Source organism: Nansenia antarctica, assembly GCF_963989245.1.
Source record: "Nansenia antarctica genome assembly, chromosome: 7".
Lineage (NCBI taxonomy): Eukaryota > Metazoa > Chordata > Actinopteri > Argentiniformes > Microstomatidae > Nansenia > Nansenia antarctica.
In genome coordinates, this window is record NC_137677.1 from 55,039,926 (window position 1) to 55,056,768 (window position 16,843).

Consider the following 16,843-nt stretch of genomic DNA (forward strand, 5'->3'; position numbering starts at 1 on the left):
AACATCTGCACTGGACAGCAGACAGGCGTGATGTAAATGACAGCAAGAAGTAAACATGCACGCGAATTTGCCCGTCAAGAAGGATAAATAAATACATAACCCAATCTTGTCTTATAAAATGGGTTTACATTATTTGTACTTTAACTTTCCCGTTTTGTAGTTTTCCCTTCAAGCCACTTCCGTTTGGGTCTCTTTGTTTTTCCACAATCTTTGATATCACTTGCTTACATGTACAAACCCTAGGCTTATTTACAGTGTTATTTAATATGCCTCTTCTACAGTTCCACAAGTCACACGAACAGTCACTAATTATACATTGTGGCTATGTATTTCTTAATTGTTATTTATGTTGTATTTATATCTTTTTGGGCATTTGGTCTTGATTATATGGGATGATTTCATTACAGTGTGGCAAACGTTTTCACTAGCTGCTTTACTGTCTTGTGTTGTGTTTAGACGAAGTCTAAATGAGAGTTCTACGACGTCCCCCCCATGCCTTAGTGGCAATGGGTTTGAGCAGAATTTCCTGCAAACTAAGTAGCAAAATAGGAAGACCTTCTGCTCCTTTGGGTGCAAGGATTCTGACCAACCCTGAGGACATCTTCCAGCATAACATGTGGTATTGGTTTTCATATCTAATGTATTTCTATTGACATTTATCAAATAGGCTCTGTGATCTTTTTAAATGAAATGACACTTAGGAATGTGTATTATGGAAGCATATAGTGGACTTAATTCAAATGTTAATGCAATTTGAGATTACAATTGCATATTCTACTGTTGCATGCATTCTTTCAGTCAATATTCAAATTCAAATGCAATCATATGATTTTCATTTTCATGTACCTGGTATGCACATTCGCTGTCAATATTAAAATGATAATGCAAAGCCATTTTGACATTTCATTTTCAAAGTCATGCACTGCTTTGTAGCTGACAAAATTCAAAAGTTCATTCTAATGTGAAAATGACTATGCAATCCCAAAATAGCATTTTCATTTTCCACTTTTGGCAAGGTATGGCTTTGCATTATCATTTTAATATTGACAGCGAATGTGCATACCTGGTACATGAAAATGAAAATGAAAATCATATGATTGCATTTGAATTTGAATATTGACTGAAAGAATGCATGCAAAAGTGGAACAATTGCAATCTCAATCCATTAACATTTGAATTAAGTCCACTATATGCTTCCATAGTGTATATGACTGATTGTTAATGAGAAAAGACTATTGTGTTTGGTGGTTTGTAGTGTTTATCAATGTTATATATAACCTGCTGAAATCATTGTACTTTAGGGACCATGTGCCCTGGTCAGAGGAAGATAAAGAAAAAGCCAGACAACAGGCAGAAGAAAATTCCAGCACGCGAATACCATTAGAGGAGCAAGGTGATCCTTTCTACAGCTTCACAGCAAATGATGGAATCTTGATTTTGATTGTTTGGAAGAAAAAAAAAGGAAAAAAAAAGATAATTCCAGCCTTGTGTTTTTTCCTTGCTCCCTCACATTCAGGCAAATATGACACAGACGCCTTTAAATACTGGGACAGATTTTATGAAATTCATCAGAACAAGTTCTTTAAAGATCGCCATTGGCTGTTCTTGGAGTTCCCAGAGCTTCTTCCTTCGGGGCCAGAGAGCGTTGCTGCTGTTGAGGAGAGTCAGTGTGGGCTGGGGGCCCCATGTCCGGAGACTGGTGTGTTTGGCAGGGGCACAGAGACAGGGCCACAGGAGCAGCAACAGCAGCACCATACGCCCACTCACCTGCAGCACCTAGACGCAGTGACTAGTGATTGTCAGCGCTTCTGTAACCAAGATGGGAGGGAAACCGCAGAGGCGGCAACGCAGAACAGCCATTTCCCAGGCAAACATGCAACTTTCCGAATCCTGGAGGTGCATTATTATTGTCATGCTTTTGTCCCTCTTGCCTCTCATTTTCTTAGTTTTCCTACAATAAGAATACAGAGCGAGTTACATGAACCGTTGGTGTTGATTTCGCTACCTCAGTTGTTGAGTAACGTATGTTGACAGCATTACTTAGGAAATATTTTCTCTTTGTCATTAGGTTGGCTGTGGGGTCGGTAACAGTGTGTTTCCCATTGTCAGCTCTATTAAGTAAGTATAACATCTTAGGGGTGGGCATCGACGATCGATAATTGATCGATAAGGATCTTGGTCGATCACAAAATAAAACATTTGGTCGATCACCCCAATGTTTTTTTTTTTTTTGTGATCGACCAAATGTTTTATTTTGTGATCGACCAAGATCCTTATCGATCAATTATCGATCGTCGATGCCCACCCTACATGTATTTGTTTTGGTCTAAATTCTCAATGCGTACCTACTACACAAATACTAGGGGTCTGACGTGTGTGAATGTTCAAGTTCAAGTTTATTTGTCATTACTGTAATATACAAGTATAGCCTACAATGCAACACAATGGCAGAGCAGCTAGCTCTACAACGTCAATCAATTCATCATTGTTTGTTGAATGTTTTGTCTCTTTCTTTTAAATTAACTTTTTCTCTCTTAAAGGCTATTCTATACTTGCTTTTCTGAGCAGACAATCAAAGCCAAAGTATGACGTCACCTTGCATAGAACATTTTGTCCAGAGTACTTGGCGAGGTCATGGGGGGGAAATAATGAGGAGGAATTCTTTAAACTTGACCCCCATGCATAATCCTATGAATGGCTCTTGAATGAAAGGGAAAGTATGTTTCTTGACAGCAAAGTTAGGCCGAGTGCTTCAGTCCTCCTGCTCGGCGTGGGGTTAAGAGTTATGTATGTACAATATAGATCCTGTTTATTTGTCTGATTAAGTCAAGTCATTAATTGCTCTGATAGCTATTGCTAATACTCTATTGTATGTAACTTACCTGTCATTACACAATCAAATCTCCTATAATCAATTGTTTCTCCTGTATGGAAAGCAGTTTCAGTTTTGTTGATTGGGACCCCTTTATGAAATTAATTCAATTATAGATCATCTCGCTTGAACAGTCATTTGATTTGAGACGTGTCTTTGTAATGAATGGTAACCCAGTTAGGGACATTTGGCCAATGTACTCCTCTTATTTTTCAGAGACACAGGAGCATTCGTATACTGCTGTGACTTCTCCCCTCGGGCCATCCAGATGGTCAAGGTAAGCTATTCACCTATTGAATCATTATGAAGAAATTACATTCTAGAAAGGCAAGTGAAGCCTCCTTTTTTCTCATTATTGTTTCTATACATGTCAATTTACCAAAATGGCTGCCATATCTCCTTGTGTGCTCCAAAGCCTGACAGACATTTGATGCTCTTGAATTGTCTTAATTTTATGAACCGACCACAGGCAGCAGTGACTGGCTTTAGTGTAACAGCTACTTCACTGCGAGTGCTGACTATTTATCTCAGAGACTAGAGCAAATCTTACAGGAAAAAACGGAGTGACCTCATTAGATGTTAGTACATGTAATCCTCTCTGTTGCTAATTTCCTCATGATTTATGAGTTCAATCCCTACCACGTTTTTTTAAGACCATAACATGACCATCAATAAATGTAATATTCTCATGAAAAGCTAGAATGAAGTAATTTGAGGTTGTGCTGAGTTCAAATTGTTGATAGGCTTGAATTAATTTCCCTATGATGATTAGCTTATTGTTCTTCATACAGTACTTTTTTGTTTAGCTTGCTTTAGCTTTCAACCTTCAAGGGATGACTTACTTCAAGGTCTTGCCACTATTCCAAATGTTTTAGGGTATGTGGCTCAATGTCTATAGAAACTCCTCTTGTGACTTGCAGTCAAATGATATGTCAGCAGGTGTTAAGGACTATTCATCTCTTCTAACATGAACATATTCATGTTTCTACCTCCAACTGAAAAGTTAATAAAATAGCATTTTAACCATAATTGCTGACCATGTTTATGTTTTTCTTGTTATGGTACTGTAAATTAAATTAAAATTAGGACTTTCTTACATAATACATAAATCAATGTGTTTATCTAACTTAGACCGATCTAAATAGGCTGAAAGCAGGGTTTCTTACATGGGTTTAATCTAAACAATGTAGACATATCAGATTTGATTGTGCCTTTTGGAATGCGGCCACTTTCTCCCCTCCTCTTCCTCACATAGGACCACCCAGACTATGACCAGTCTGTGTGTCATGCCTTTGTCCAGGACATCTGTGAAGAGGTGGCCTCCTTTCCCTTCCCTCCTCAGAGCCTGGATGTTATTCTGGTGGTTTTCGTGCTCTCCTCAATTCACCCCAAGCGGTAGGTGAATAGTAGGAGACAAAGGCAGGAGCGTCTACGCTCATTTATCACCCCCCCCCCCCCCCCCCAGACACACACACACACACACACACACACACACACACACACTCTCTACAGGCAAACCCCACCCCCCATGCTTTGTCTGAATGTCATTACCAACCCAACCTCTCAACACCCAAACACAGGTCCACTGCAGTTGTGCTATTCTGTATTTTGCACTGTGTGTGTGTGTGTGTGGTGTGTGTGTGTGTGTGTGTGTGTGTGTGTGTGTGTGTGTCTGTATGTATGTGTCTGTGTCTGTGTCTGTGTGTGTGTGTGTGTGTGTGTGTGTGTGTGTGTGTGTGTGTGTGTGTGTGTGTGTGTTATACAAATAACGTGCAATGGTAAGTGGTATTTGCAAATATTTCAATTTTGTCTGTGGATGCAGTTGCAAACATAGATGCTTTTTAATTGGAATAGAATGGTGAGATCGGATCACAATGCAAGCTGGTGTGCTGTTCATGTAGCTAACCCCATTATATTGAAATTAAAAAAATAAAAACTGGTTGTACAGCAGCATACACACATGTGCTTAGTTGAAATCTATTTATGATTCACTTCCAAAGACATTATGTCTAACTGCAATACTCTTTGCACTGGGCACTTGGTTGTTCTTTGTAACAAGCAGTGACATTTTACTTGACATACCGAGGCCTCAGAAGATTGCAGCTGATTAGAATTCTGGATATGGACTAGCTGCCTGCCAGCTCTCACAGCAAGCAGTAATAGATGTCCCTCTCTTCCATTGCTTTTCTTTTTAGTCTTTATTTGCACTAAAGGTAAGTTGGTCGTAAGGTTTTACGTATATCAGTTCCTATTGTCTTTGCTGTATAAGAGCTGCATGGTTGAGGTTGTTATTGAGCTCTGCAGTATGTGAGTATTGAGTATTGTCACATCACAGTTGTTGTTATCACCGAGTATATATATGGGTCATTGATTATGTATTCACTTTGTTCATTAGAATCCGCTAGTCACTGTATATATTGGTCATTAAAGATTTGAGAAGACAAAGCTACTGTACAAGGCTGAGACTGAAATTGTTTTTAAGGTTTATCTGTGTGTTTTTTGTGAGTTTTTAAAAAAATGTTTTTAGGGCATTTCTGCTTTATTGGGATAGAGACAGTAGAGATTGACAGGAAGGATGTGTGAGAGAGATGGGGATGACATGCAGGATATGTGGATGGACAGAATCGAACCAGGGACCTTGCGATGATATGGCATGCGAGTGTGCTATGCGCCTATCTGTGGCTTTGAAACTGCTATGGTCACTCAGGGTCACTTATGCATTGGTCATCAAAGGGTCTATCATACCTTTGCTAAGTAAAGCACACTCACATCCTGTCTTTCGAAACGAACATTTTATTTAATAAAGCACTCATGATTCCTATTTCTTTGACAGAGCCCAAGGCGTTGTGAAACAGCTATCTAGATTCCTGAAACATGGAGGGATAATCCTCTTCCGAGATCATGGCAGATATGATCTGTCACAACTCCGGTTAAAAAAAGGTTTATTTTTTTTCATAAACTGTTCAATTTTGAGACTGAAACCCAAAACATGATAAATGTTCTACATACACACATTCAAACCAACACACAAAGTGAGTATTTATCATTTACAGTAAGATATTTTCTCTACTTCACAGGTCAGTGCTTGTCAGAGAATTTCTACTCTCGAGGAGATGGCACTTGTGTTTATTTTTTCACAAAAGGTATATTTATTCAAATGTTTGCCTTTTTCACTAACATGTTGCACAGATGGTTTCATGTCTAATCCCAAAAAGTTCAGCGGGTGGTAATAGTTTTCTTTTCCCACACAGATGAAGTTCACAGATTATTTTCCAATGCTGGTCTAGAAGAAGTTCAAAATCTTGAGGACAGCCGACTTCAGGTGAACAGAAAGAAGAAGGTTGTTATGCACAGGGTGTGGATGCAGAGCAAGTACAGGAAACCACCACCACCACCACCACCATCGTAGTCCTAGTGGATAGTGAGTTGGACTGCTGATTAGAAGGTCATCAGTTCAAGTCCCACCAGGGAACACCACCACTACTGTGCACCACCACTAAAGCACTCTAAGCTCTCCCTAAAGCCTGGTACACACACAAAGATTTTATAAATCTTAACAGATTTTTTTTTATCTGAGAGAGACCCCACACATGAAGATAAAAAATCATGGATTGAACAGTTTTGATCGTTTGTGTGTGGTGTGCTCCGATATCCCCAAATCAACACACCACATACATAAAGATCTGTCCTACGACAGTCTAGAGTCTAGAGTCTCGTCCCCCAAGCCAGAAATCTTGCGTGATCAGGTTGGTGACCCTGACTGACCTGTATGAGGCAGCCATGTGCCACAGGGCAAATAAAGTGCAGAAGAACGAAAAGAAGAAGACTCGTCAGTCAGCTCGCTTCTTGATTGGCTACATTCCATTACAAGCCATAGTCGGACTCGCGAGTTGACAGCTTTGCCCACACACAAGAGGACTTTTGATCGTAAATATTGAACACGTTAAATATTTACGATCGTCGGCCCCGACCATTTTCTGAGCAGATTGTCGGGAGAAATTGACTCTTAACACACCTCACACCACAGGAAAATCTTGTAGGATAATCTTTAGAGCCATCCGATAATCGGGCGTTTGCTGTCCTTGGTCGGAAGGGGGGAAATCGGGCTAAAATTTGCCAGATTATCTTCATGTGTGTACCCGATCTGGCCGATTTTGTGTGGGCCACTCCCGACAACTCCCGAGTCCGATTGTGACGTGGAATGGAATGTAGCCAATCAAGAAGCGAGCTGACTTCTTCCTCATACAGGTCAGTTAGGGTACTATGTTAGATCACGTTTGATAACGCGACATTGGGGGACGAGACTAGACTGTCGTAGGACAGATCTTTATGTATGTGGTGTGCTGTATTGGGAATATCGGAGCACACCACACACAATACGATCAAAACTGTTCAATCCATGATTTTTTTAAATCTTCATTTTCTGGGGTCTCTATCAGATAAAAAATCTGTTAAGATTTTGAAAATCTTTGTGTGTACCAGGCTTAAATTACTCCAGGGAGACTGTTCCTGTAATCTCTAATTGTAAATCGCTTTTGTGTCTGCTAAATGGTAAAAATGTACACAAATGTCCCTGCTCAGTCGATGGTTGCCCCAGGTTAGGTTAACAAGCTACGCCACAAGGGAGTGGTGTCCATCCAGATCAGAGGTCAGAGCAGCTGGCATGTACCTGTTCAGTGAAATACACTGTAGTCAGCTCCTAACCAGAGTAAGAGAATAACTGTTATCTTCACATGTGTAGTGTGCAAACTGTATTAAAACATTTTACCCCCCTCCCCCATCTGTTGTAAGGTGATTGTGGCAAGCACTGAGAAATGAAAATAAAACAAATGGAGAAAAGTGTCATGAATGTAATGGTATATGACTGGCAGATATTTAAATAAATTATTGAAATTAGTTTGCTTCATCAAGGCACCAGATTCTTGCAACATTGCCTAATTTTGCTCTGAGCACGACTGTTACTGTTTAATCATCTTGCCCATGTCCAATTTTTGTATGGTTGCTTAAGTTGTATTTGTTGAGCTGCAAGCCTGTGACGTAAAGGGTCATACTCCAAAATGATATGTCATTGTACCGGTACCTTCTTCTAACATCTGTATTTCCAACTACTAGGCCTATAGGTTGTTGAGGAATTTGCTCTTATTTGCACAAATGATGCACGGAAATGTAGAGTGAGGATAACAGGTCAGGTGTGTTTCCTTTGTCAGCAGAGTGCTCTGCCATAGAACAAGTTGTACTTTCTTTTGACATTAACAATACTTGCATTTGTTGCACATGTCACTGCTTTGCATTAAATATAATGTAATGTTGTTAAATGTTTAGTATGCAATAATGGTATTTGCATAATAACTATAAATGCATTGCATATTGCATCTGTTATGGCATACCTGTATTATTCAGTGTCCCACCACCTGAATCAATAGAATATAGCAATTGTTGAATTGTGCATAATGCAACATCATTGCTGTGAAAGATCAATTAGACATACAATAATGATCTAATCATTCTGACGTCATGTTTTTTCGATGGACTTTTTCCCTCAGTGACATTTTGCTCGGGTGCATGAACCTCGCGATAATGTTTGCACTCGATCCGTGACGTTTAATGTTAAGGTTATGCACAGGGCCACTTCAAGACGCACTGCAGAGAGGTGTGGGGAGGTTTGTGTCCAAACATTTTTAAATTTCAACCTTTTTGCAAGGTTACTGATTAGTGGCTGCTAATTATGCCTGAACATTGCAACAAGGTTTCAAAAATCACCAGATTCCACTGCCATTGACCAGCCGTGTTTGTTTGTTTGCTTTGTCGTTGCAAAAAAAGTAGCTTGATGAGTGTCCAAAGTAACAGTGGAAGTTTGGAGGGGACGCCATCTTGGTCCCAGCTCTCCACGTCCCCAACACAGGGGCTGCTTTCTCAGCAACATATCACGGCTGTAGTGAAGGCCAAGGAAGGTACTGTAAAATAATATCGTACTTATATGTGTCTTCTATGTGTTTGTGTGAGTCGTGTTGTCGGTACATCACAGAATCGTCTTGAAATTAATTGCAATGGAGTTACACCGAATCCCATGGTGGGCAGCCAAGCCAGCTCGCTAGCTGATAACGTTAGCTTAGCCAGTTAGCCGTCAGGGCTGCTGTAGGTGGTTTGGCTGCAAGAAGATATCCATGAAAAAATCTTAAGGTCGACCAATTGGTTTATTGTTTTATTATTATCTATACACACACGCTATCGCTTTGGGTTGAAATGTTGGAATTAGTTGCATGCGAAAGAGGGAATTCCTATATGATATTTAGATAGTTGGCTACTAGAATGTCTACCGGCTAACTAAGGATGTGCAGTTTCGAGGAGTAGTAATGTTGGACAGTCAGCTAGCAGGCTAACTTAGCTGTATCCTTGGGCTAAGATGTCTGATTAAAACAGGGTCGGGCTCTTGACACCACGGAGGACCTGTGTGTGATTTGGTATTGAGTTTTTAACTTGATTGTGTGTACAGTAATGGTATGAACTGAAGTAACACTTGCTCCGAAATGGTCGCAGGCGTCCACTCCTTGGCTTTTTGGCACAACACAAGTGATGCCTTTTATTTGGAGTTGCCAGCTATATATCTAAGTAAAACTGTGCAATGTCATCTTGATCTAAACCCACCGTGTAATCAAGCCTCGTGGATCCATAAGGTAGCTCGGGTTATTGTCAAGCCCGTTGGTTTGATTATGTTACATTTGCAAAATGAAGTATCTCTGACTTGTATGCTAGCTCGATATTACGCACGCGAATGACAGCACAGTGTGCACGCCTAGACAGCTCGTGCACAATCATTTTTAGTTTGTGTGTTGCATGTTCGATAGCAAAAGTTTGTAATAATTCCTCAAAGATTGTCATTAAATGTTGGGCCAGCACCTATCCCGCATGTTACAGGCATGTGACACTAAACTTATTTCATGGTGACATGATGCAAGCAATGTAATGTTATTGTTTATTGATGATCTTTGATTGTATTGGAGGATAAAACAGGTCCAAAACGTCGTGGTAGTTTGATTTATTATACACAACTACGGATTTAGGACTACTAGGTGCCCATCCATAGCCAAACTCACAATTACTTTGCCAAGCTTTGCATAACTTTGTTTTGTAATGGATATTCAACCTTGGCTATAATTAATTTGAGACAATTATAAAATGTCTGAGCATTTGCAAATAACCCTTTATATGATAAAACATGAGTTGTATCTTGTAGTGAGAGATTTCTACCCTGGAAGGTATGATGTTTGACAAATCATAATTTATGTTAAAATTATTATTATACTATGGTTTTTAGGCTATGTTGTATTGCAACCCATACTAAATATGTTATGCATGTTGGAAACACACTGGCATTTCTACACCTATTTGTTTTGATAAAAATCTGCAGTGTCATGCCAAAGGGATTTTTGAATGACTTTCCAAGTGTCTGTCATAAACAGGTGGACACTCTATGTTGAACAGCATGGAGCTAAAATGACATCCACAGCATTCTAAGGGTTCAACCACTTGCTTGTGCAGGGGCTTGAATTTGGTGGCTGGGAATGTACTGAAGTCTTATTTATGCAGAATGTCAAGGAAATCATCCCTCCTTGCCAAAGAGAGAACGCTTCCTCTACTCCCCTCTCTCTCTCTCTGCGTTTAAAATATGAAAACAATGCTTTAGATTAAGATTTACAGATCAATATTGCTCACAACAGTGCAATTTTTTATCTAATGTAAACAATGAAAACAATCTGTCATTCTCGACATAATGTTTCCTTCCTCCTACCTTGGAGGCTTGATTTTCTTCTTGTTGTGGATAGATGGCCATTGGTAAGGGGGCACAGGCTATGTTCATAATTCCTCTGTGCCTTTCAGTGCATGCACAGTGCTAAATAAATCTTAAACATTGGATCACTGTTAGGTAGTCTTTTCTTAATAGACTTTCTATATATGCCAGTGACATAATGTCACAAACAGTATCGCTGTCAACAGTTTTTGGCCTATATATTTGCCTGCATGTAACATTGGTCTGTGTGGGAAGAAAAGTGCTATGAGTGCATTTGTTTGTGCTGTATACTTACTGACACTTCAGACTAAACCTTTCCTTAGTCACAATAGCTAGTGTCTGATTCCTGGTTCTCCACATTATGATGGTAATGGAAGATACACAGCATCAGACAAAGTGACGCCCAGTGACTTTGTTGCATACTTCAGTTTCTGGCTCAAGCTCATGTTGAAAACTGTTCTACCTCACTGGCTATAAAATCATTTGCTAAGCTGTGTGATGATATTTAGCAGTGAACGTTATCATTACGTAGAGTATTATTTACTCTGCTGCATCGTACTTGTTACATGACATTTCTCAAGTTACTTGATGTTGCACTGAAATATCTACTGGCAACTGTTCTGCAAGCCATAACATTACAGCACTCTACACAACATATGACTCTCACTTGCTTGTTTACGTTTTGTATGATGGATGGTTTACCATTAGAGTTTCATTTTTATCACTTCATTTGATGACATGATTATGTTGCATTGCATAACTAACTATCGATGATGATGATAACACTATCATATACAATATCCCATCATATATTACCCAGATTCTCCACAATGCAAATTCCATTTGAGCAGCTTTACCATTTTTTTACATTTACTTTCTTCTTACTAGCTCAAACAAGTAGAATTATTTATATTTATTGCTGTGTCGGCCTGAGTTTATATGTATACTCCTTGGAGCCACAGAGCGCTACATTTTATGTCACCTCTACTCCACAAATGAGCTGAAGTGGGCATCCATCTTGGGTGCATTGGAACCTGCTGTGGTAGTACCTGATCCTTTGTGTCCCCGGGGTGTTGTCTCTTTTTTTTTTCACCTATTTTGCATTCACTGGAAGTAAGATAGACAGGTTACATCTGGTGCTGCAGCATCCACAGACACAGTTGAACAGCACACTAATGATACTTGTTTGGCATCATATGGAATGGTGATAGAAAGGTAGGATATGGCGCTTGAATGGGATATCAGAGTTAAAGCCTAGATTTCTTTTAACGTGGCATGAACATTCTACACTATCTAAACTGCTTCGACATAATTTAAGAAGAGTTTTAGGCTATTTGTAATAGCTAGGTAGGTAGACATGAAGGTGTTGACTGAAAAGGGGGAAGAACCGCCAGAGTAATGTAGTAGATGTTTTCGCTGTACGGCTGCATTCTGCTCTAATACGTTGGTGTTCCTTATGTCAAAGCCAAGTCAAACAGCTCTCACGTCCCCCAGGCCAACTGTGCTGGTGGGAATTGTCTTAGACAGACCTGCATTGTTCTTCTGGCCCATGTTAGTAAAGGTGGAACTTGTCTTGTCTGCAGAAGCTGGACACCACAGGTTGGTGGGGAACCACCGCATGCCATAATATTGGTTGGTGTAAGTTGGTGTGTAATTGAAAACCAGTGCTTTGGCTTTTTGAGTTGGGTATCCCCACCACCCTGTCACACATTTATTAGGCCTAGCCTACTTTGTTTGCTCTTTGGACATATTTCTCAACAGTATTTAATGTGAAGCATAGACTTTTTTTTTTATAACTGGTGTTGTATTGCTAAGGAATGTGAGAATCACAGTCTCTTGGGCATTGATCTGCGGTCTGAGTCTCTTCGGTGGAAATGTTGCAGTAGACATTAGGGATGGGATGATACACTCAACTCACGATACGATGCGCCTCTCGATACAGGGGTTCACGATATGATAGTCACGATACAATATCATAAATAAAACAAGATGAAAAAGCGTGACTGAACAATAACTTATTTATTCCGTTCCATAAAAAAAAATGTGTGGCTGTGCAAGCTAAAGCTTTGGCTGAATACTTTTAAACATCCTATTTCCATCTCTAGCCTGGCCTAGGATATGGACTAGGGCTGCATGATTTGGGGAAAATGTCTAATTGCGATTTTTCTGACAGATTGCGATTTAATTTGCGATTCTTTAAAAAAAATAAGCGACCCAACGGACGTTTATTGTAAAGTGCGGCCATATCTCCGGCTAGGAAGGTCGTACGAACGTGCAGTTTGTAGGTGTTCAGGGGACTTAGGAGCACAAATTGGCTCCTGTCTCTAGCACCCCCACAGACAGAGCTACGAGTGAAAGAACTAAACTTACATGAAACTTCTGTTGGGTTGCTTTAAGGTCAAGCCGATTCACTGTATAGATTTAAAACATGTGATGGAGCATTACTAACCTGACTCAGATGGTTTGTTTCACACAACCATCTAGGAAAGCTCCATTGGAAGCTGTTTGGAAAAGGGCAGGCTAAAATACTTGAAAGGTGATTCTTTATCTATCATGGGCTAATTTCAGAAGCATTACCACATGATACCATCAAACTATTAACTGCTCTAATTCTAATGCAAGGATGAGAACTTAAAAGATGTGAATTGGAACAACATATTTATTTATGTTTTTAACAGCTGCCATTTTGTTCCTCTTAGACAACTTTCAAGTCATTGACTACATTTACATGCACACCATATTCCGATTCAGGTCAATATTCTGGTTAATGTAATATTCCACGTATAACCTGTACATTGGGCATGCGCATACTGGTAAACCCAGAAAATTGTTCAGTTACGTCTGCGCATGCTCGATTCGCACAGAATCCTGTTTTGTTGTTGTTAGGGACAGCATAGCAAGCCACATTACACTTGATAAACCAGTGCTGTGATATTATTTATCGTCTTAATCGGGTTCTGCACGTGTTTACTCTTACCCTACCGGAATATTGAGCATATTACGATTAATAGGAATATGGTGTGCATGTAAACGTAGTCATTCGCACATTCACGCCTTCGTGAGCCCTTTTCATAAGCTGTAACAGCTGCAAATGACTCTAAAACACTAGGGGCCGGTTTCACAGACAAGGCTTAAGCCTAATCCTAGACTAAAAAACATCTTCAATGGAGATTTTACATTGAAAGTGTGATTTAGTCCAGGACTAGGCTTAAGCCTTGTCTCTGAAACCGGCCCTAGTTTGCTTAACGTTAGACTGGGCCACGGGACTTTAACTTAAGTTTCTGACCGTACATGGAGCTGCTGTGGTGCTTTTTTTTTCCCAAGAGCTGATACAGATTTGTGGTGTTGCCTCGGGATGTAGCGACTGTTCCACGACAGGTCGTGCACAACACCTGCTTTTGTTGCACGTCTGTCGTCCAAAACCCGAAATACTTCCATACAACAGAAGTGCTGCTTTTCCAATGGTGTCATTTGGCCTTTCCAACTCCCATTCTGCAACAGCCGCTTTCAAGACTTCCGCTATGTTCACTCTGATATGAGACTCGCATAGCTGGCGAGTTTGCGGAACGAAACTTTCCATCTCCCAGTTGTTGTTGATGATGTGAGCTGTGACGGTGATGTAGCTTTGGGTTGCACGCGAGGTCCAACCGTCAGTGGTGAGGGAGATGCAGTCGGCATTCTTCAGACTCTGTCACATTTTATTTTGTTTCTTTGGTGACATTGGATATGACACTGCATGTAAAGTGTGCACGGGATGGAATATTATATTTGGGCTCCAGTGTGTTTAATCCTTTTCTGAAATCTCTTGTTCTCGACAACAGAAAATTAATAAAACACTGTTTATTTCGCGATCCATTTTTCTGCAACACGATGCGTAGCGTATCGTCACGTTTTTGTATCGTGATATATCGCCATACGATATTCCGTCCCATCCCTAGTAGACATGCAGCATTGAACAGGTGTTGACCTTTGTAGTTTCAAAATGGAACTCTGGTAGGCCCCTCGCAGAGTCTGCTGTACGACTGTAGCCTAGGGGAATCGCCTACCCGAGCCATCTCCCAAAGGCCCTCTGGTCTAAGAGAAGTAAAAAAACGTTACTGCTAGGCTGGGGAGGCAGGTGGAGGTAGCAATCAGAGGATGAGCTCATTGTAATTAGGGATGGGACAGAATAATCGATTATTCGAATAATCGTTTCCAAGGGTCAGTCAATTTTTAACATTAGGACCGTGAACATTTTTTTCCATTCAAAAATGCAAATTAACGGACAAAACTAATGTCGGTTCTGTAGCACTATTTGTTGTTGTTTTTGCATTAACCATGCACAGAAAAACAATATACACAATACACAAGCATATACTTCAGTAATTATTATTACTATAGTGTGGAATGGGACGAGAGTCTGACGTCATCCAACTTACAGTTGGGCTCCTACTTGTTTTTAGCCTAGCCTAGCCTTGTGAGGGCTACGTTGCTAGTGTAGGAATATGCGTGTTTTGTTCTTTTGTTTTACCGCTCTAATGCGTGCGCACATTTGTGAATGTCAGCATACATTGAATAATCGTTCATAGCACCTACCGATTATTCGAATATGAAAACATTTAGTTATGCACATCCCTAATTGTAATTGTAATTAGGGATGTCCCGATCACATTTTTTCACTACCGATACCTGAGTATCTGCGATACCGATATCAATCCGATATTTGCATTTATTGTTTTACTCCTGAATAATAACAAATACTTCCCCAGTATATAGTCCACAACAACAGTTGTCTATTAAAGACTGCCAGCCTTAATTCAAGCAACAAAAACAGTACTCTGTAGTGCAGTGTAGTGCAGTGACCAACTGGTTTAAAGTTGCAGCATTCAGCATTGTAGGAAAAAAAAAATAGTTACTGTCCGATTTCTAGTTTTAGTGCCTTCAGGTTTTTATTATATTTATCTTCTCTTACAAATAGCAAATCAATTATAGGACCCTTTTGAGTGTAGCCTAGTGACGCCCACTGTGGTGAGACCATAAACCAGTCGCAGAATCGAAGGGGTGTCAACAATATCTTTTTTTTTTTTTTCATAAGAGGCAACTTGAAGTTTTAAAGTACCCAGTCGATATAATATTCAACAGTTTAACGATCACTAAATACTTAGCCTATAATTTGTGGATTGGATTCACTGTTCTCGTTTGCCGGAGGCTACCGCTAAGTGATACATGACTTTTTTTAGGACGTGTTCAAAAGCAAGGACTGTGTGTTCATCTAGTTATGTGTAGTTAGACGTTCATAGTGATGTTCCACTGTTAGCCGCTAGCTGTTAGCAGCGTTTGTTGTTGTGGTTTGATCAGAGTCACTTTTCTTCTGTCGCATTCCCATTCTTGAGGTGTACCAACCAACATTCAAATACTTGTGTCGTCTGTAATATTTTTCCGATTTCAATGTATGACGCTTCATTTGAAAGCTTACAATCTGTAGTTTCAGACTGTAAACAACCGAAAAATTACTTAAGCAAATGGTTTATGATTTCACCAGCTGGCATCATGACATTGTCAGTAGTGATGCTCCGATCTGATCGGCGCCGATCGGTATCGGCCGATATGGCCTTGATCGGTTTTGATCGGAGTTCTCAAAACGGCCGATCAAACATGACCGATCAGTTTACAAAATGGCGTCGCCAGTCTGGAAATATTACACAGTGTCGGAAAGAGACAACAAATATGCCGTTTGTAATGTCTGCTCAAAAGAAATACCTTGCGGAGGAACGCACGCAAGGTCTTTCAATACCACGAATATCATACGGCATTTGCTGCGTTCGTCGATTCGCTCAGAGAGCGCCGAAGCGCACACTGGGCTCGACGTCATAAAGGGACCGAGTGCTTTGATTGGACGAGAGGAGTTCCACGAGTGCTGGTCAGAGTTCCAGCGCGACTTCACGAGCGTAGTGTAGGTAGTGTTCACCGACGTCATGTGACCCCGCGAGCAGGAAGTCACTTGGCCCATAGCAACAACAACTATTAGCGCGTGAGTTTTAGGTCTTCCTCTGTGCACCTTGCACAAGTGTAGATAGCGAGCGACTTTTCAGCAGCAGGACATATTTTAGATGATAAGAGGAACAGGCTGAGTGCCAAAAACGCTGAGATGCTTGTATTTCTCAAGGCTAATCTGCCAGTGATGCTGCTTAATCAGAAGTAAG

General features: G+C 40.3%; 1 protein-coding gene across 1 annotated transcript; it reads left to right on the top strand.

Moving 5' to 3' along the window:
- Positions 1-506: 506 nt before the first annotated feature.
- mettl8 (methyltransferase 8, methylcytidine) lies at positions 507-6,281 on the top strand (the record flags this gene model as incomplete). Its single annotated transcript, XM_080536931.1, has 9 exons — positions 507-619; positions 1,302-1,393; positions 1,517-1,896; positions 2,069-2,118; positions 3,089-3,149; positions 4,128-4,267; positions 5,706-5,812; positions 5,950-6,015; positions 6,124-6,281. 9 exons carry the CDS (start codon positions 507-509, stop codon positions 6,279-6,281), a joined length of 1,167 nt encoding a protein of 388 aa, XP_080393057.1.
- Positions 6,282-16,843: the final 10,562 nt, after the last annotated feature.